Source organism: Danio rerio, chromosome 20 (assembly GCF_052040795.2).
Source record: "Danio rerio strain M-AB ecotype USA chromosome 20, GRCz13ab, whole genome shotgun sequence".
NCBI classification, from domain to species: Eukaryota; Metazoa; Chordata; class Actinopteri; order Cypriniformes; family Danionidae; genus Danio; species Danio rerio.
The window spans coordinates 26,021,443-26,039,632 of NC_141040.1; the positions used below are offsets into that span (position 1 = coordinate 26,021,443).

At 34.7% G+C, this 18,190-nt stretch overlaps 1 protein-coding gene across 2 annotated transcripts in view; it reads left to right on the forward strand.

Annotated features, from left to right (window-relative positions):
• The window catches only part of kdr (kinase insert domain receptor (a type III receptor tyrosine kinase)), a 56,655-nt gene extending 46,448 nt beyond the window's left edge, over window positions 1–10,207 (forward strand). The window contains 11 exon segments of one of the 2 annotated variants that reach the window (NM_001024653.2): window positions 1,287–1,375; window positions 1,654–1,819; window positions 3,097–3,188; window positions 3,595–3,717; window positions 3,810–3,921; window positions 4,636–4,735; window positions 4,855–4,960; window positions 6,023–6,165; window positions 6,299–6,383; window positions 8,740–8,825; window positions 8,912–10,207. In NM_001024653.2, coding sequence (NP_001019824.2) covers window positions 1,287–1,375; window positions 1,654–1,819; window positions 3,097–3,188; window positions 3,595–3,717; window positions 3,810–3,921; window positions 4,636–4,735; window positions 4,855–4,960; window positions 6,023–6,165; window positions 6,299–6,383; window positions 8,740–8,825; window positions 8,912–9,128 — 1,319 coding nt within the window. In that variant the 3' untranslated portion in view covers window positions 9,129–10,207. 2 annotated transcript variants of the gene reach the window in all.
• Window positions 10,208–18,190: the final 7,983 nt, after the last annotated feature.

The window sequence follows — 18,190 nt, forward strand, 5'->3', positions numbered from 1 at the left end:
CCTTCACTTTTCTGTTTCCTACACTCACACTCACCAAAACTCGTGATCCTGTCTAACATCAACGTCATCATACCTTTTCCGAGCTCTCAAAGTGACCTGCCCTCTTTAATTATTATTTATATCGATGAGCACATTACTCTAGTTAAACTCAACATAATGATTAACTAACTATGCAACAGTGATGTTTACTAGTTCAGTGCTGTCTTATCACATAAGATTGGCCAATAGCAAACCTTGATGGACCAAATCAAGCCTGCATTAGATTTTTTTTATGCTTAAAGCAAAACACAGCAGGTGAACAGGGTGAAAATGAACTAATAGTTATCATCATACTTTTATAGATAATTAATTACATTAAACTATTGCAAGTATTTTTATTACAAGGTTTCTCATATTAAGTATGTACACATTTGCACATAATTCTAGCCCTAAACCTGAACAGGTTAAGTAAATCTATTCTGTTTGTCATACTAGAATCTGGCTCAATGGAACTTGGCATATGCTTGAATCACTCAGTTTATACTGTGTAAAAAGAAAAAAAATGAAAGAAAAAAAACACGCATTTTTGTATAATGAAAGGTTATAATATTACGCAAATTACAAGCAAAGTCCTCTTTAAAACTTCTTTAAAAACAACTTGGCTCGGTCAGTTGGCATTTCTGTGTGGGGAGTTGGCATGTTCTTTCCATAATTGCGCAAGTTTCCTCTTGGTGATCAGGTTTACCCTACAGTCCATGCTGTACAGATGAATTAAATAAACTAAATTGGCTGTAGTGAATGTGTGTGAATGAGAGTGTATGGGTGTTTCCCAGTACTGGGTTGCAGCTGGAAGACCATCCGCTGTGTAAACAATATGCTTGATAAGTTGGCGGATAAGTATGCCAACCCCTGATGAATAAAGGGTCTAAGCCAAAGGAAAATGAATACATGAATGAATGATGAAACAAAACATCTTATGAGTATCAAGGAAGACTCAAAATGTCAAAATTCACAGAAAGTTTAAGTTTTAACCTACAGTGTCTCACCTGAAGAAATCATTTATGCTAATAGAAAAACATACTATCACAACTTCCACTTTTTTGCAGACTTAAAACCTTTTCTTCCTACCCTTCCCTTTCTATGATGTTCACAGCTGCTCACTAGCAACTGTGTAAATGTTTTTATGTACATAGTAAAAAATGTACATAGCGTCATAGTAAAAAAAAGACCACAAAGTGATTGTGTACTGTTGGGAAAAAACACAGTGTGCCAACTTTAAATCCTCTCTCTATTTCTCACTCTTCCAGGACCCTTGATGGTGATTGTAGAGTACTGTAAACATGGTAACCTCTCCAGCTATTTGAAAAGCAAAAGAGGAGAGTACAGTCCATACAAGGTAATTTCTATTAAAACGACATTTCAACTAGTTAAGTTAGACAGTTGTGTGATTTTGAAGATCTTCATTTTACCAGTATTCTCTAATGTGGTCTGATTGATCCAGTAGTCTAGTATAAATCATTGGGCATCAGCCAAAAAACTGTAAGGCCTATAGATGTTGTTCAAGGTTAAAGGTGTTTGACATGTTGATACAGTACTTCATGTCTAAAGCATCTCTATTAACTTAACAGCCACACCGACAGCAGTGTAAACAGATCCTCATGTCTTATTTTTCAGAAACGGACACCACGAATGCCAAACAGGAGGGAGGTTCAGCAGGATGAGGATCCACGTGAGGGGGATCTGGGTCTGGGAACCAGCACTAGACTGGATATCTGCACCGGGACAGCTGTGTGCACCAGGACGGGGGAACAGACCTACAAAACGCTGCAGGATGAGCAGGGTCAGTATATTCGTCTGCTGGATTATCTGTGTTGTTTAATGGGACTTTAATGGCGGTATTTATCAAAGATTTGGAAAGTGATATGATTAAGTTCATTTAGATGTAACCATATGAAGCATAATTTTAAAGTTATGCGATCGGTCAGAAGTTTTTGTCTCCTATCTCCTGCCCTAGATTGTTTGTTGAAGTAGTGGTGTGATTGACTGATTTCGTTAGCTGACAATTTATTTCTTTTCTAAACTGCTCGCCATATTAGATCTGAGCCTGTGTGCTTTGTTTTCACTTATTAAATTTTAAAAAATTAAAAAATTTGTAAAAATTGATTTCACTTATTAAAACTATATTTTATTTTTACTTAAATTAAAGCTGTAGGTTGGGAATCGCCATTTCCTTTAAAACGTTTTCTCCTGGTTTGTGGCAGCGAGAGAGAAAGGAAAGTTTGTTGTCATTTTATTTGGGGTACTTTTTATTTTAGCAGGTAATTTAGGATTATTTCCCCGCAAGTTAGCTGTCTTTTTGTTTGTTATTTTGGCCTGGATTCCCTTTCGAAGAGATGATTCTGAGATCTTTATTGTTTTAAAGAATGAACCTTGTTATTTCTCAATAAACTGGTTGTGATCATGTTGTGAGCTGGGACAGGAGAAGGGGAAAACCCTAAATTGAGTATTTAAAAGTTTTATTTCATTATTTATTTATTTCATTATTTATTTATTTATTTGTACTTTTGTTATTATTCCCACTGACCCTAGACTGGTCCGGACATAACAATGTTTTTAAAAAGTTTGTTGTGCATTTATTTGTTAAAATATTATAGAAAAATAAGTATTATTGTGGAATATTACTTTTAATTTGAAGGGATAGTTCACCCCAAAATTAAAAAAAAAAGCTATTTAGTCAGCTTCAAGTTTCTTTTTTCATTAAACACAATGAAGATATTCTAAAGAATGTTTGAAAACTATTCACATACACATTAGTAAAAAAAAATAAATTCATGATACTATCTTTTGTGTTCTGTTGTTTTGAATAAAACTATCCTTTCATACTAAATTCTTTAATCTTTTAATATATTTTAGATGTAAAATATTTCTATGATTCAAAGCTGAATTGTTCATGCATCATTACTTCAGTCTTGACTCTCATAAAAATGATCAAACAAATACAAACGGCATTTAAAGCTTTTATAGGGCCCAAGATATTCACGATGCTTTTTAAATCTAGTGTTTTTACAGTAAATGCTAGTCTTGAATCTGTATTTGGTGTCGTCTGCTCATGTATAGAGAGTTCAGACTGGGATCATCTGACAATGGAGGACCTTATCAGCTATAGCTTCCAGGTGGCCAAAGGCATGGAGTTTCTGGCCTCTCGAAAGGTAAAAATGACAGTCATCGTCTTTGACTGTGTTTACATTGCAACTACAAAAAAAACTTTAGCATTTACTGTAATTAAAGCGATAGCTCATTCCAAAAATGAATATTCTGGCATCATTTACTAACTATTGTCTTGTTTCAAACCATTTTTTTTCTGTTAAACTTAAAGTAATATGTCTTGAAGAATGTTGAAAACCAGTAACCATAGACATTCATAGCATGTTGTAACTTATGACTTTTCTTGGCATCCCTACTTGAGTTTTTTACTTCATCTTAAAAAAAACTAATTCTAACTGGTTTGAAACAAGTGGAGAATGCATAAATGATGCCAAAATATATATTTTTTGTTTGAACTGCCCCTTTAAATACAATTACATCAGTCTAAATGCCACTTTGTATCCATTTTAGTGTATCCATCGTGACTTGGCAGCCAGAAATATCCTACTCTCTGAAAACAGTGTGGTGAAAATCTGTGACTTTGGGCTTGCCAGAGACGTGTATAAAGACCCTGATTACGTTCGTAAAGGAGATGTAAGGACCCTTACTATACACATAAACTTAATTTTGGTTATTGAGCAAAATACACCAACCCACACTTGAATATTTTCTCTCCATCGCCACAGGCTCGTCTTCCTCTCAAATGGATGGCTCCTGAGACCATCTTTGACCGCGTGTACACAACACAGAGTGACGTCTGGTCTTTCGGCGTGCTGCTCTGGGAGATCTTCTCACTTGGTATCATAATATTGATTTTAACATAGCATAATATTATAACAGAGCTTACAGAGTTCTTATTGACTTTTTCCCACATATAACTACTGCATTTCAGCTTCCTGTTTGGGGAACTTTCATTAAAAAGAAATCATTTAAAATAATATTGTTAAGCTATAGTTCATATACATAGGGAAAGCTGAGGGAGTGGCACATTTGATTTTGTGCTTTAAGTTTATATGTCATAAAAATAAAGTTTAAATAAAGGTGGCCAAAGCTTTTTGTTTTTTTTCTCACAGATTATTTTCTCTTTATTTTTCAATACTTGGAATACAGTACTAATAAACTCATCCATAATATTACAGTGGAAAGACTCTTTTCAAGTTTTTTTTTTTGGTTATTCTAGGTCTGCTGAAAGTAATTTGTTCATTCTAATAAGTCGACTTTTAATATCCAATAGGTAAACTGTAAGGAGAATAATGACACCTCATAGTATGTTGTTTTTTATAGCACATTACTGATTGATTATAATTTAATAGAAGCTCCTTAATAATTCACGCAAAAGCATTGTGGTTGGAAAAGGGCAGATTCTGTGCTCTAACAAAGATCCATAGAAGGATCTTTACTGAACCATTAATATCAGTAAAGAAGCTTTATATAAACAATACTACTGGAAATAGTTTAAACCTACAGTATTTGCTTGACATGTCCCGTTGACCATTTTTTTCTTTGGTGCAGGTGCATCTCCATATCCAGGTGTGTGCATTGATGAGTCTTTCTGCAGGCGACTTAAAGAGGGAACCAGAATGAGAGCTCCAGATTACGCCACGCCTGAAATGTACATAAATATATTTCACATTTTTAAAATGTCCCCATTATTCTACATTTTTAAGGTTTCTAGATTTGTTTAGTAGGTCTCCTACAGTGACTTTGATGTGATTTCTTTTTTTTTGTCAGATACCAGACCATGCTGGACTGCTGGCTTGATCGACCTTTAGACAGGCCAACTTTTACTCAGTTAGTTGAGCATCTGGGTAATCTGCTACAAGCTAGTGCTCAACAGGTTAGACTTCATTCCAAGTATATTTTTCTTGCAATTTTTAATTTTATTTATTATTTTATTTAATTTTATTTTATTTTATTTTATTTTATTTTATTTTATTTCATTTTTTAGAAGTAGAAATTGATTCTTGATATAGATAAAATTGACCAGGGTTTAAAAAAACATATATATTTTTTTATTTAATTTAGTAATTTTTTCATGTTTTGGTGAGCCTAAATGACTGTTGTTTAAATATAATTGATATATTTTTAAGATATGATTAATATTTGTAATCTGTTTAATCTAGTTATGTAATCTAAAAAAGGGTGGGCCATTTATATGGATACACCTTAATAAAATGGGAATGATTGGTGACATTAAGGTCCTGTTTGTGGCACATTAGTATATGTGAGGGGGCTTGTAAATAACTCATGAAAGAATAAAGTTACGTTAAAATTAAGCACACCATTGTTTTTTCTTGTGAAATTCCCAAAAAGTTTATTAGGGTGTACCCATATAAATGGCCCACCCTGTATTTTGTAGTCTATCCACTTGTTAAACAATATTTGACAACATTAGTTAGCACGAATTTGAAATAAACAGTTCTTCATCAACTTTAGTTCATGTTAGTTTTAGCCCTTATTGAAAGATATTATTATTAATATTATTATTATTATTATTTTATAATTTTTTTTTTACTAATGTTATCAGTGATTTTTGTTTTTCTTCCATATTTTAAAGTAGATGGTTCCTCTCATTTTGTTTACTTCAGTTCAAGTAGTAAGTTTAGGTACTTTTGTCATTTTATTTCTATTTTTTATTAGTTTTTCATCCATATATTACAATTATATACATTTTTAATATTCCTATTTACTTTTAGTTAGTTCTAATGTTACACTTTAGTAAGGTTGTAGTCATCTATTTATTTATTTTTTACACAGAAAATGTATGTTGTTGTGAGGATGGTTAGATATGTTTTGTAACAGTGTTACATTTTTGCAGCCAAAAATGAATGATTTTATCATTCATATGATGAAATGTACATCTTTGTATTTTACATGTATTCTGTGTCTCCACTGATAGGATGGAAAAGACTACATCCCGCTGACAAACGGAGAGATGGAGGAGGAACTGGTGGCTCCTCACCTAAATGTGACGTCTAAAAGATCTTTCTACGCCGGCAACACAGAGGCACAGCTCCACTATGATAACGCTCCGCCTCTCGGGTTAGTTGTAATGACTACTCTCTCTGCTGATTAGACAGCCTTTGATAGAATCATCAACCTGAAATATTGCAGATTTTATTACATTTGAAAAAAGAGAATATTAACAGTGGTCCACCTCTGCATCTCCTGACAGGTTTCCTCAGCAGATGAATAGCAGTGGTGTGCCAGTGAATATGACAGGTTTTGTGGACATTCCCCTGGAGCATACCACTGTAATGGTGAATACACTTCCACAGACCTTATCCACTTTACGAATATTCAAGGATATAATAAAGCTAGTTCATTTAGATGTTATGATGTTATTAATTAGGTAATATCAGTTATATTTCTGCTTTAAGGGTGAGACACAGGTGTATATCTCAATAGAATATATAAAACTGTTTGATAGAAAGGTACAGTACAGTTGAAATCTGAATTATTAGCCCACCTTTGATTTTTTTTTTCTTTTTTTTTATATATTTCTCAAATGATATTTAACAGAGCAAGAAAATGTTCAAAGTATGTCTGATAATATTATTCTTTTGGAGAAAGTTACCCTAACCTGCCTAACCTAATTAACCTAGTTAAGCCTTTAAATGTCACTTTAGGCTGTATAGAAGTGTCTTGCAAAATATCTAGTCAAATATTATTTACTGTCATCCTGGCAAATAAAATAAAATAAAATAAAATAAAATAAAATAAAATAAAATAAAAAAGTTATTTTGAAATTAGTTGTTAAAACTATTATGTTTGGAAATGTGTTGAAGAAATCTCTCTGTTAAACAGAAATTGAGGAAAAAGATAAACAGGGTGGCTAATAATTCAGGTAGGCTAATAATTCTGACTTCAACTGTATGTGACAGATTACTGTCAACCAAAAATAATTCAGCCAACCGTTAGTATGATCTATCAATACTTTGTTGTCCACCCTTACATGTGTCCTAACTACACTCTGCAACACATTATAAAATGTATCTTTTCCATTTTAAAAGAGTTTTTTTTGTCCTAACCATCTGCAACAGCAACTTGTTAACTGTATTTTATAAAAAATTTACTATTTCAGTGACTTTGCAGCTAGCACATTAGTAAAAAGTGTTATGAAAATGATTATGCACTCTATTAATTGTTAAACACTACCAATGTAAGTTTAAATACCAATTTAAGTGATGTTTATAATGTAATAAAATAGAATAAAATATGCAAACAGATAATTTAAACATGAAGATCTCAGACAAACCAACCACATCTGTAAAGTATCATGTACTTTTAATCATGATAATGATGTTTAATATTTATTATATTTAAGATCTCAAAAGTATTTTGGTAGTACCTATAATAGCAAAGTCAGGTAAAGGAGGTTGAGCCTTCTTATTTATGTTTCCTAAACTCTGGAATAGCCTTCCTGATAATGTTCCAGGCTCAGACACACTCTGAGACTCATTATCCTGTAGTCTCCACATCGATGGATTTGCTCTACAGTGTTTGGACTCTCAGCAGTAAATAATAAACCACGCTGAACTGAACTGAACTTAAACTCTGAAAATTCTTCTCAGTCTTCTAAGTGAAGCTGCTTTGACACAATCTAAATTGTAAAAGTGCTTTACAAATAAAGGTGAATTGAATTGAATTGCATTGCATTGATTATAAACCTGTCCATTTTGTTGAGAGTGCAGTGTATGATTCTGTGCTTCCTAATAGCTCTGAATGCCTTTAAATAGTTTTGCCATGTTGCATCTGGTACAGACAGCAAGCTTGCCAAGTCATGTGTTGTTAGTACGCAGTGTCAGATTCATTAGCCTGTCTCCCTGCTGTCCGTCAGATTCACGCAAACCAGGACTTTGTAATTTAAAAAATTATATTTTAGAAAATAAAAAATTATATCTGAAGTATGAATCATTTTTGGTTTAATATATTAGGTTTTACTTTGGGATGTCCCAATCAGGTTTTTTTGCCCTCGAATCCGAGTTCGAATAGTTTTTGGAGTATCATTATTTAGAGTATCTACCGATACCGAAACCCGATCTGATAATTCTATAATACATAAAAAAAGACTAATAAAGAGTGATCAAATAGATCCAGTATGTTCCATATTTTTAATTTAATTCACCTTATTTTAACGTTCAACAACTCCGTTAACAAACAGAGCACTTCTGTGAGGTAGCTTGAACAATCAAGTAATAAATAACATAAATTCTTCACTTTTGGACTTTAGTGCAACAGTAAATATAAAAAATTCTAATATAAAAACAAATAGCACCTCAACTTAAAATACCTGGCAGGCAATCCCAAGTTTACATATCTCACAGTTTGCTATGGCAATGTTATCGTTATCAACTTTATAATACATCCAGACCACAGACATACTCACGCTTTCCACTTCAAGTTGCTTCCGTGTTGTGTTCTTTGCCGGCATTGAACCAATAGCGTCTCTGTAACAAAGTGATGTCATACCGATTCTGATCGAGTCTGAAACCGCATGATCTTGTCCGCTTTCCAATCACATGATCAGATCTGGACATCCCTGGAAATCAGCTATTTGATTTGGAACCCCGAAAAACTTATAATGATTAAAACAAATGACATTTCTCTCTACAGGATGGCCACGTGGACTGTGGAGTGGGTTTATCACGTGAACAGATGAAAGCTTTGGATCGTCAGGCACAAAGGCCACTCAATTTCAGGTAACACATTCATCCTGACTACAGTACAGCTACAAACTAACGCAGTTTCACTAACATTAAAAACATGTTCATGCTTTTGTCCACAGCCCATTACTGCGCTGCAAGAGTAAAGAGTCTTTAGCTTCTGAATCGTCCAATCAGACCAGCGGCTATCAGTCTGGCTACCATTCTGACGATGCAGAAGCCCCGATATACGCCAACGAGGAGATGATCCTGAAGAGAGACATTCGTAAGAAACCACCTCTGCCTAAGAGAAACGACAAGTTCAGTGCAGAGGTCCGTTATAGTGCACCTCCAGTTTAACATCTACAGAGCTTCAAACCGTCTTCCTCTGTTTGGTGTTTACAACTGTAATGTATCAGTTCAGCCAACTATGACAATTCAGACATCATTTACTTACCCTTGTGTTTAAAAACAATGCAGAGCTGCACAACTTTGCTTTTATTTTTTTAATTTATTTTTTTATTTTATTTTTTTTAACTACAATGATAACAATTCCTCAACAAACCTAAATGGCTAGCTAACAAAGCAGCATCATGAAATGAACTATTCTTTAATTTGAATGACATATGTTAAACAAATTGGCTGAGTAAATAATTCAAGACGCACTCAGGTCCTGTTTGCACTTGGTTTTAGGATGCGTTTTTATTAGTTTGATTACAAATGGACGATGCTAAATGCAGGACTAAATGGGGTCTAAAAGGATTTAAAGAATCTAAAAATGAAATAGTAATTATTGAAATTTTTTGAGTAATATGCTAATGGTCTAACCTGATTCAATGGAGTCAAAAAAAGTGTTCCTGCCCACATGGAGCTGCTAGCAATTTTGGACGATATGAAAAAAGTTGAGTTTGAGCAGCCTGCTAGTAATGTTTGTACTAATAAAGCAGATCTCTGGGGCCCACAAAGTTTGTGGGCCCTTAGAATCATCCTAACTTACCACCGCTTAACCAGAACCAGCAATAGGCTGAATGGATTAAAAAAAATGGCAAACTCAATCTGTTAACTCTAGGGGACTTATAAAATGAGCCTATTTCCAAAAAAGGCTTATCCACTTTCAAAACACATATTGACTAAATTGCTCTGGTGTAAATGCTCATGTGGTTGAATGTGCCACAAAAGAGCCCTCTGAACTAATACTCAAACATTGTGGAATGTGCTGTGTAAGTGCACCAGACAGACAAGATTTTAACTTTGCTGTCTGAAATCATGGGTCTCTTCTTGTTATCTAATATGCAGTACATAAATACTTCACTTCTTTTATCACTGGATGAATCATCGTTTTTGAATGAATCATTTAAACAAATGTTTCAGTGACTAATAGATAAAGTTATTGGTTTGACATTTTTTTAAACATTATTGTTTTATAAATCAGTTTTATTGATATATAGCTACATTGCTGTCATTTAATAATGACATTGCATTAGTATTTTAATTAAGATTGCAACTTTTAATCAATTAAACGTGCAGCTCTGGAACTGTTTGACTAGACTCTTTCCGATTTTCTTCTGTGCAACACAAATGAATTATTTATTTAAACAAAAAATGTGTAAATTGCTTGAATTTATTCAGTGAAACTGGATGGTGATCATGACAATAAAATGTTTTGTTAATGACTTCAAATTAGATTGGCTTTGCATATAAAAGTATTGGATTATTAAAATATCATTTTATGTTATGACAAGTTCTGACTAAAATGTATGATTTTTAGAATAAAGAAAGCAAATTCTTCAACAAAACTGTTAATGGGACCTCCCCTAAGCCCCCACAGCAACATTAGCAAACAGTATAAACATTAACAACAGATTTGCCAAAATGTAACATACGAAAATCTGCCATAATTTTTTGTTCAAAACAAAACGAAAGAGACAGATCAGAGCACATTATTTTCTATTGTCTCTTTTTGCATTGACATGTAATTGGCACTTTTTGGCACTTTTAGGCTGAAAAAAAACACACACACACACACATGCACATCCTTTAGCTTGTCACATCAAATAAATCAGAAAAAGTGTTTACATTTGTACAATCTAATTTGAAAATGTATGATTTTCATTTAAAAGCATGAAGGCTCTAAACATTATTGTCACATGGGCGTGAACGGATTGTATAAAATTTGACCACTTAAAAATAAAACCAACCCAGGCTCATTCTGAATATACACTTATATACATTTTTGGTGAGCGCCAAATAGGTCCCAGGAGGAATTTGTGAATCCACCAGAAGCTGCTGTGTACGCTTTTCAGTTTTTTCTTGCGAGTGCCATTTCCTTCGCTGTTCTCAGGTAAATCCACCAGAGGCCGCTGTTGATTGACTGACCAACCACCCGATACCCTTCCCCTTTCCTAAACCCAACCAATAGTGTTTTCAAAAGCACAGCCTGACCCGCCCACCCATTTCCCTAAACCCAACAGCAGTGTTTTGAAAAGTAATCCAGAAAAAGAAAAGCCCTCGTCTAATTTTTTACCACATTTTCAGATTTTACTACATTCTCACCCTGTTATTTACTTGTTAATTTTATTTTTTGGATCCTGTTTTTGTCTTATCTGTTTTCTGGAACTGTTCTTCACCAGATTCAAACCTAGTTGTCGTGGTCAACTCCACTCTGCATCTCAAGCCCAATATGGAAACAGTGGAAATCCGTCCACACTGAGGTAATCGGTCAGCTTGCAAACGTGAGAAGAAACGGCGTCATACCGCCCTGTAGCATTCGTTTTAAAGATGAAATACAGCCATACATAGCTCTGGCTACATAATTAACGATTTCCAAAAATGTAGGGTTACGTTTTCAGAATGAGCCTGTATTCAATAAAACTGTCATGACAATATTTTTTTTTGCCAGCAAGATATGCGTTTAGCATGTTGTAAGCCCTTGGTCACTATCCACTATCATTGTATAGTAGATTGCAACTTCACATTCAACAGAACAATCATAGAGTCATAGAGCTTTTGAACAACATAAAGGTGCGTAAATGATGACTAATTGTTAACCTTCCTTTAATACTCATAATAGATCATCTCAGCTGACAGAACAACCAAAATGCAACCTTTTAATTTTTCATCAAATGTTACCTTCTTCCCACTATTAGTCACAATGACTTTAGGCACAACTACATGATCCAAAAACAACAAAACCGTTTAAATGACCCTCGAGCTTCATTTGAGGTGCTCCGTCATCACTTCTTTCATAACTGTATGCGTAAAGGAGCCACTGGCTCATTCCAGCTGTTAACTGTTTCTTCAATCACACTCACTTCTTTAAAAATAAATGTAATATATTGTGTCGGAGCGGACTGTTTTGGAGCAGATAAGATGTATGTTTTAGTTTTATTCTTCTAAATGTCAGAGCGAGAAAGCCTTCGCAATACAATCATGTTTACTCAGACTGCGGAGCTTGAGTGGTCTCTCGGTGCGTCCACGCCATATCCTGCATACAGACACGCCCAATTCCTGCCACACAGGAAATAGCAACTGGAATGTCAGACAATCAAGTGTGTGAATATTTTTCTTTCTTTCTTTGGTCTTCATCTGTTACATTGTCTTGCGTTTGACTTGCTTTTGTGTTCTCTCCACGCAACGAACAGTCTGATGTTTCTCAGCTTTGATTGTACAGTTTATGAGGGCCTTTTTTGTCTTTAAAAGAGAAATATCAGTATTTTTTTTTTTGCAATTATGATTAATATTATTTTTAGTAGCACATCTAATGATGTAATTAGTTTTTTAATAAACACTCTTGTCAGTTAAAATCAGTATATCCATGTGCGTGTTTTCTTTCCTGACCCGTGTCTTCCTGTATCTGTTTCTCAGCGACCCTGACGGGACAATGAACTCATTTCTCTAGTTGTTTTGTGTGCGTCTGAGAGAGAACAGGACAATGCGTGCTGGCCCCTGTGTACAAGACGTGCTTTTTTTTTTTTTCAACATTTTAGGTTTCATGAGTTTGTATTTTTGTGCATTTGTGAGTGTGAACAATCAGGCCTGAGGAAACAATGCTCACGCAGCCTTGGGTGTTTTCCTAGGGGTGTTGCTCTCAAAATGGCTGCCCAGAATAGACCGCACAAGGCCATCAAAGCACAGCCAGTTTACGCTCTGGGCTTGACTCTTTTACCCAGCTATTGTTTGCATTTATTATTGTAATGATGATAATAAAAACTAGGTCAGTTGGATTTATATCATGTGCCTCTTCTCACATGATGAACACAAACAGTGGATGAACATGTTTTTCATTTATTTCACCTTTTTTAATCAAGTAATCACCAGTGGTGGAAAGAGTTCTGAAAAAACATACTTACATTAAGTAAAAGTACCATTACTTGCCTAAAAATGTAGTGCAAGCAGTAAAAATATCTGTTGTAAAGAGTATAAGTAAAAAGTAGAACTTTCAAAAGTACTCAAGAGTAAAGAGTAGTGAGTATTATGCTGTAAAAAAAACTGATGCATTTACATGTAGTTTGTGGATGTGTGTAAACGTAACATTCTGTTGTGAATTTAGAGATTGCCCAGCAGGCACACAACATCATGTGACGTCAGGTGATCAAAATTCAATGTCTAGCCAGCATCTAAGGAGAATGTCATGCCATGAGTTTACACTTTGCTGATTGATTATAAGCAAGTTTGGCATGCTGTCCCGGGAGATAGCCCTGAGCTCAATAGTACCTTGAGCCCTGGGCTCCCTCCCGTTTGCAGGGCGAAAGCGGAGCTTTGAGCTCAGGTAGATCTCGACAACTCCCCCTTTTTGATAAAAGCTGATGACTAAAATGATTGCTATGAAGAGATATACTGCTGGATGAGAGTTTGTCTGTAGTGCTAACTTTAGATTGATTAATTCTCCTGTAGTGCATGTTTTCGGAATGTTGGAGGAAACTGGAGAACCCAAGGGAAACCTACGCGAGCACGGGAAGAACATGCAAACCTCGCACAGAAACGACAGACGGCCTCTTAAAGGACTAGAACCGGTGACGTTCTTGCTGTGAGGCAACAGTTTTAATCACTGGGCCACTGTGCCGCCCTATGAAGCTAAAGGTGGAGGAGTAGGGGTGGAAAGGGGGATTCTTCAAATCGAAGATGACTGTAGTGAGAAACCCTGGCTCTTTATAGTGGGTTAGGAATGGCCTGATTGGTGGGTCATACATAGTTAATACAGAACCAGCCGTGTTCAATCATAATCACGCGATCCTCTCGAAATTTGTTTATAAATAAACTTCACTTTGATGTCCAATAACAACGTCAATTGATGTTGATAATTGGTTGATTTTAGGTTGTGTTAGAAAATGACCAAAATCCAACTTCGAGACAACATCTTAAACCAACACCTTATTGACGTCAGGTATGCCAACTAAAATCCAACATCTGATAGACGAAGTGGTAACGTCCACACAATGTCAAGCTGTAACATCATTAGATGTTGATATTTAATTGATTTTAGGTTGGACGTTGGGCATTGATTTAGATATTTATTTCCAAACAAAATGCAATGTCCCCACAACGTTGGGGTACAATGCCAATCTGACATCACGTTGTCTTCTTGTGCCTGCTGGCTGTTTAAGACTATTTCGGTCATCATACAGTAAACATCCTTCATCTTCTCATCAGTGACATGCATCTAAAAGGTCTCTGGGTCAATGCATGTAAAGATTTTGAACATCTTCCTGGAATCACAGGACAGATTTTTCTAATCCCCATAGAAAAGAAAAAATAAAGGTATTGACAGCAGTTTAAAGGAAAGCAGTGGAGTAAAAGAACCGATACAGCACTAGAAATGTACTCAATGGAATTTAAAAGTACACATTTTTAAATGTACTTAGTAAATAACAATTCCTGAGAAAAACTACTCAATTACAGTAATTTGAGAATTCGTAATTTGTTACTTTACATCACTGGTAATAATATTACTTGTGAAATCTACTTTGTTTTAAAAAGCATCAAGTTTTGATTAAGTGCAAAAAAAGGTAAGAATGAAAGTCAGTACAACACTCCTAAAGCATTTCACAGATATTGGAAGAAGTCTAAATTGACACAGCAGTCATTTTGATGGTGTAAAGTCCATCAACAGTTGTGTGTCATATGTTTGTATGGCATTTCTACAAAATTGCACATGCTCAAAACATTTCAGTTGAAGTTTTTCAATCCAGTTGAGTGTTTACAAGTGTTATTGATCGAATTAGAAACCCTTACAATCTGAATCACTTTTAATCAGATTTGGCTAATTACAAGTCTTTTTTTTAATCCAATGGGGTAAATGCATACAGACTTTTAATTTCAGTCAGCCAGCATCAGGGCTTCCGGTTAATTGTCATGCCATACAAAATTGCTGCGTTTAAGATCTGATTTCTTTAAAGAAAACAGTGATTTTCACTGTCTGACTGAGATACGATGTAAATTGTGTATCAGACCAAACAAGAAGCACAGCATTAAATGATGTTTTCCCCTGCCATGTCTTTAAAATAAGGAAATTAATTTTACCCCAGTATTTCAATAGAAATTCTAAGATAGTCTGCTGCTAATGATGGCGCCTGTGTTTAAACAGTCTTCCATCTCTTTTGATCCTTTAACAACCAAATGAATGCTTAAATATATTAAACTGAATATATTTAAATTACATCATAACATGGATGCTGTAAAAGAAACCTTAAGAAATTGAAAAAAGTCACATAAACCTTTCACCGGAAGTTAAAAAAAACACATAAAGCATAAAGCTTATTGGTGAAGTTTGTTCCTTGCCACTGTCATCATTGACTTGGTTGGTTTTAGAATTGTGGAGCTGTGCATCGTTGGATTTGCTCTTCAGTGTATGTTTTGAAAATATCATATCTACCTACCTCAATGGACTATATGCACAGCTAAATGCCGCTTATGTGACTTATCTGTCATTGCTTTGGCACAAACATGTACTCCCTAGTTGAGATTTATTTAAATACATTGTACCTATTTGTTTTGATGAAAGTACATAGTATTTATGTGATTTAGTAGTTACAAAATATTCTGATTTAAAAAATAACTTGTTTAAGAATAAAAATGAGCCTTTAGAGTTCTTAGGATTTTTTAGGTCACCGTAAGTGGAGTGGATGATTAAATAAATTTGAAATTATAATATTGGTGTAAGGCGGCACGTGAGTAGCACTGTCGCCTCACGGCATAAGGTCGCTGATTCAAGTTTCAAGTCCCAGCTGGGCCAGTTGGCATTTCTGTGTGGAGTTTGCATGTTCTCCCCGTGTTAGCTTGAGTTTCCTCTGGGTGCTTCGCTTTCCCCCACAGTCCAAAGATTTTGCTTTAGTTGAATTGAATAAACAAAATAGTTCTTAGTGTATGAGTGTGTGTGTGTGTGTGTGTGTGTGCGTGTGTGTGTGTGTGTGTGTGTGTGTGTGTGTGTGTGTGTGTGTGTGTGTGTGTGTGTGTGTGTGTGTGTGTGTGTGTGTGTGTGTGTGTGTGTGAATGTGACAGTGTATGGGTGTTTGCCAGTACTGGGCTGCGACTGGAAGGGCATCCGCTGCATAAAACATATGCTGGAATACTTGATGGTTCATTCCACTGTGGCGACCTCTGAAATAGAGACTACACTGAAAGTAAAATGTATGAATAGATGAATATTGGTGTACATTTACAAAATATCTTTTTTGTTATGACTTGTCAGGTTTAATCCAATCTGAATTTGCCATTACTTGTTACTTATTCAGCGTACTTTACAAACTAGTTTATACACCAGTACTTCACTGTGTCAATGTTTTAATAGATATAGATTATATATTTCATAGTTGTTTTGAAATTGAAGAGTTTGATTAAAAAGTAAACCAAATATTGGAAATGGGTCATAATAACTGTAAACAACAACAGCTAACACCCACACACACACACACAAAACAAAAACAGTAACAACAAAAAATCAACACAAGAGTAAGGCAGTTTGCTATGTTGATTCTAATAGATCACACTTTACAATATGATCTCATTAGTTGATGTTAAAGTACTTAACAAGAGATTGTAAACAATACTTGTACAGCATTTATTAATCATTGACTAATGCATTATTAAAATCCAAATGCATACTGTTAACATTAGTTAATGCACCGTGAGTTAACATGAATTAACAAGGAACAACTGTATTTTCATTAGCTAGTGTTAACTAACATGAACAAATACTGTAATAAATTATTTGTTCGTTGTGTGTTTATGTTAGTAAATGCATTAACTCACATTAACTAATACAACCATATTGTAAAGTGTTACCATCAAATCCTAGTATTTGTAGAAAAAAAGGGTTACACACAATCGATTTGTTGAGACAACATGAAGGAATTAATTTAACTTTTTTTTTTTTTTTTTTACAGATTTAAGTTCATTAAACATAAAAAAACAATTAAGTTATTAAAAAAAAACTCAAGAATTGTGTAGTTTCAGCTTATTTTAAATAAGCAGTTTAAACAAACAGTAACCGCTATGTTGGTTTTTGAGGGTATATTATGAAATATTTTGTGTAAAATTGCTTAAGAATATATTTAATGGTCATAATTTCTAGCCTGATTTGACATTATTCAAGAAGCATATGATTTTTATTAATTTCGCACAGCATTTGCATTCATCTTTTTAGAATCTTAAACATTTTTAGAACTCAATGAACATTATATTCTCATAAATTATTTCAACTATGTCCCCAACAACCCTTGTGTGTGCCTCATAACCCCTGTGTGCACTTGATAACTGTTGTTTGTGCGTCTGAATAGGAGGCTGTACCCCTGTTCTGTTTCCCACTGCGTGAGGAAGCTCTGCTTACATTAATTTACCCTTTACTGGTGCCTGCAGCTCCTGAGAACATCAACATCAAAGAACAAACCAAAGTCCCCCTGCCAAACACACACACACTTAGACATGTGATTTTACACTGGCTGCCCTGAGCCATGCACACACACACACAAAGCAAGATTTGTTCTACAGCAAAATGATCAGTCACACATTTTACAACTGTTTGGAGGCTTAATAAATGCCATACTGCAAAGAAAAAAAAAGTCATACTGTATGTGATTTTGGAGGCAGAAAACAAATTAATACATCCATTTTTGCTTAAAATGGTTAAAAACACCTATTAATAGATGGGAGCGTTCAGCTTTCCAGTACTCTCAGTTCTGGTCTTCTCAGCAGCACCATCTAGTGATTAGAAATGGCTCGACATGCTGCTGCAAATGAAATCTTTACGAATTGTAACCAGTCATGTCAGATGCTTTTTCTTTTCTTTTACTGACTGTTTTTGGCTTTTCAGCTTTAATGAAGTGTTTTTTTATATAATAAATAAAACAACACAGGCTCATTCTGTAAAGGTAGTCCTATACACATTTCTGGAGATCACAAAATAATGTAGTCATGGCTGCATTTCA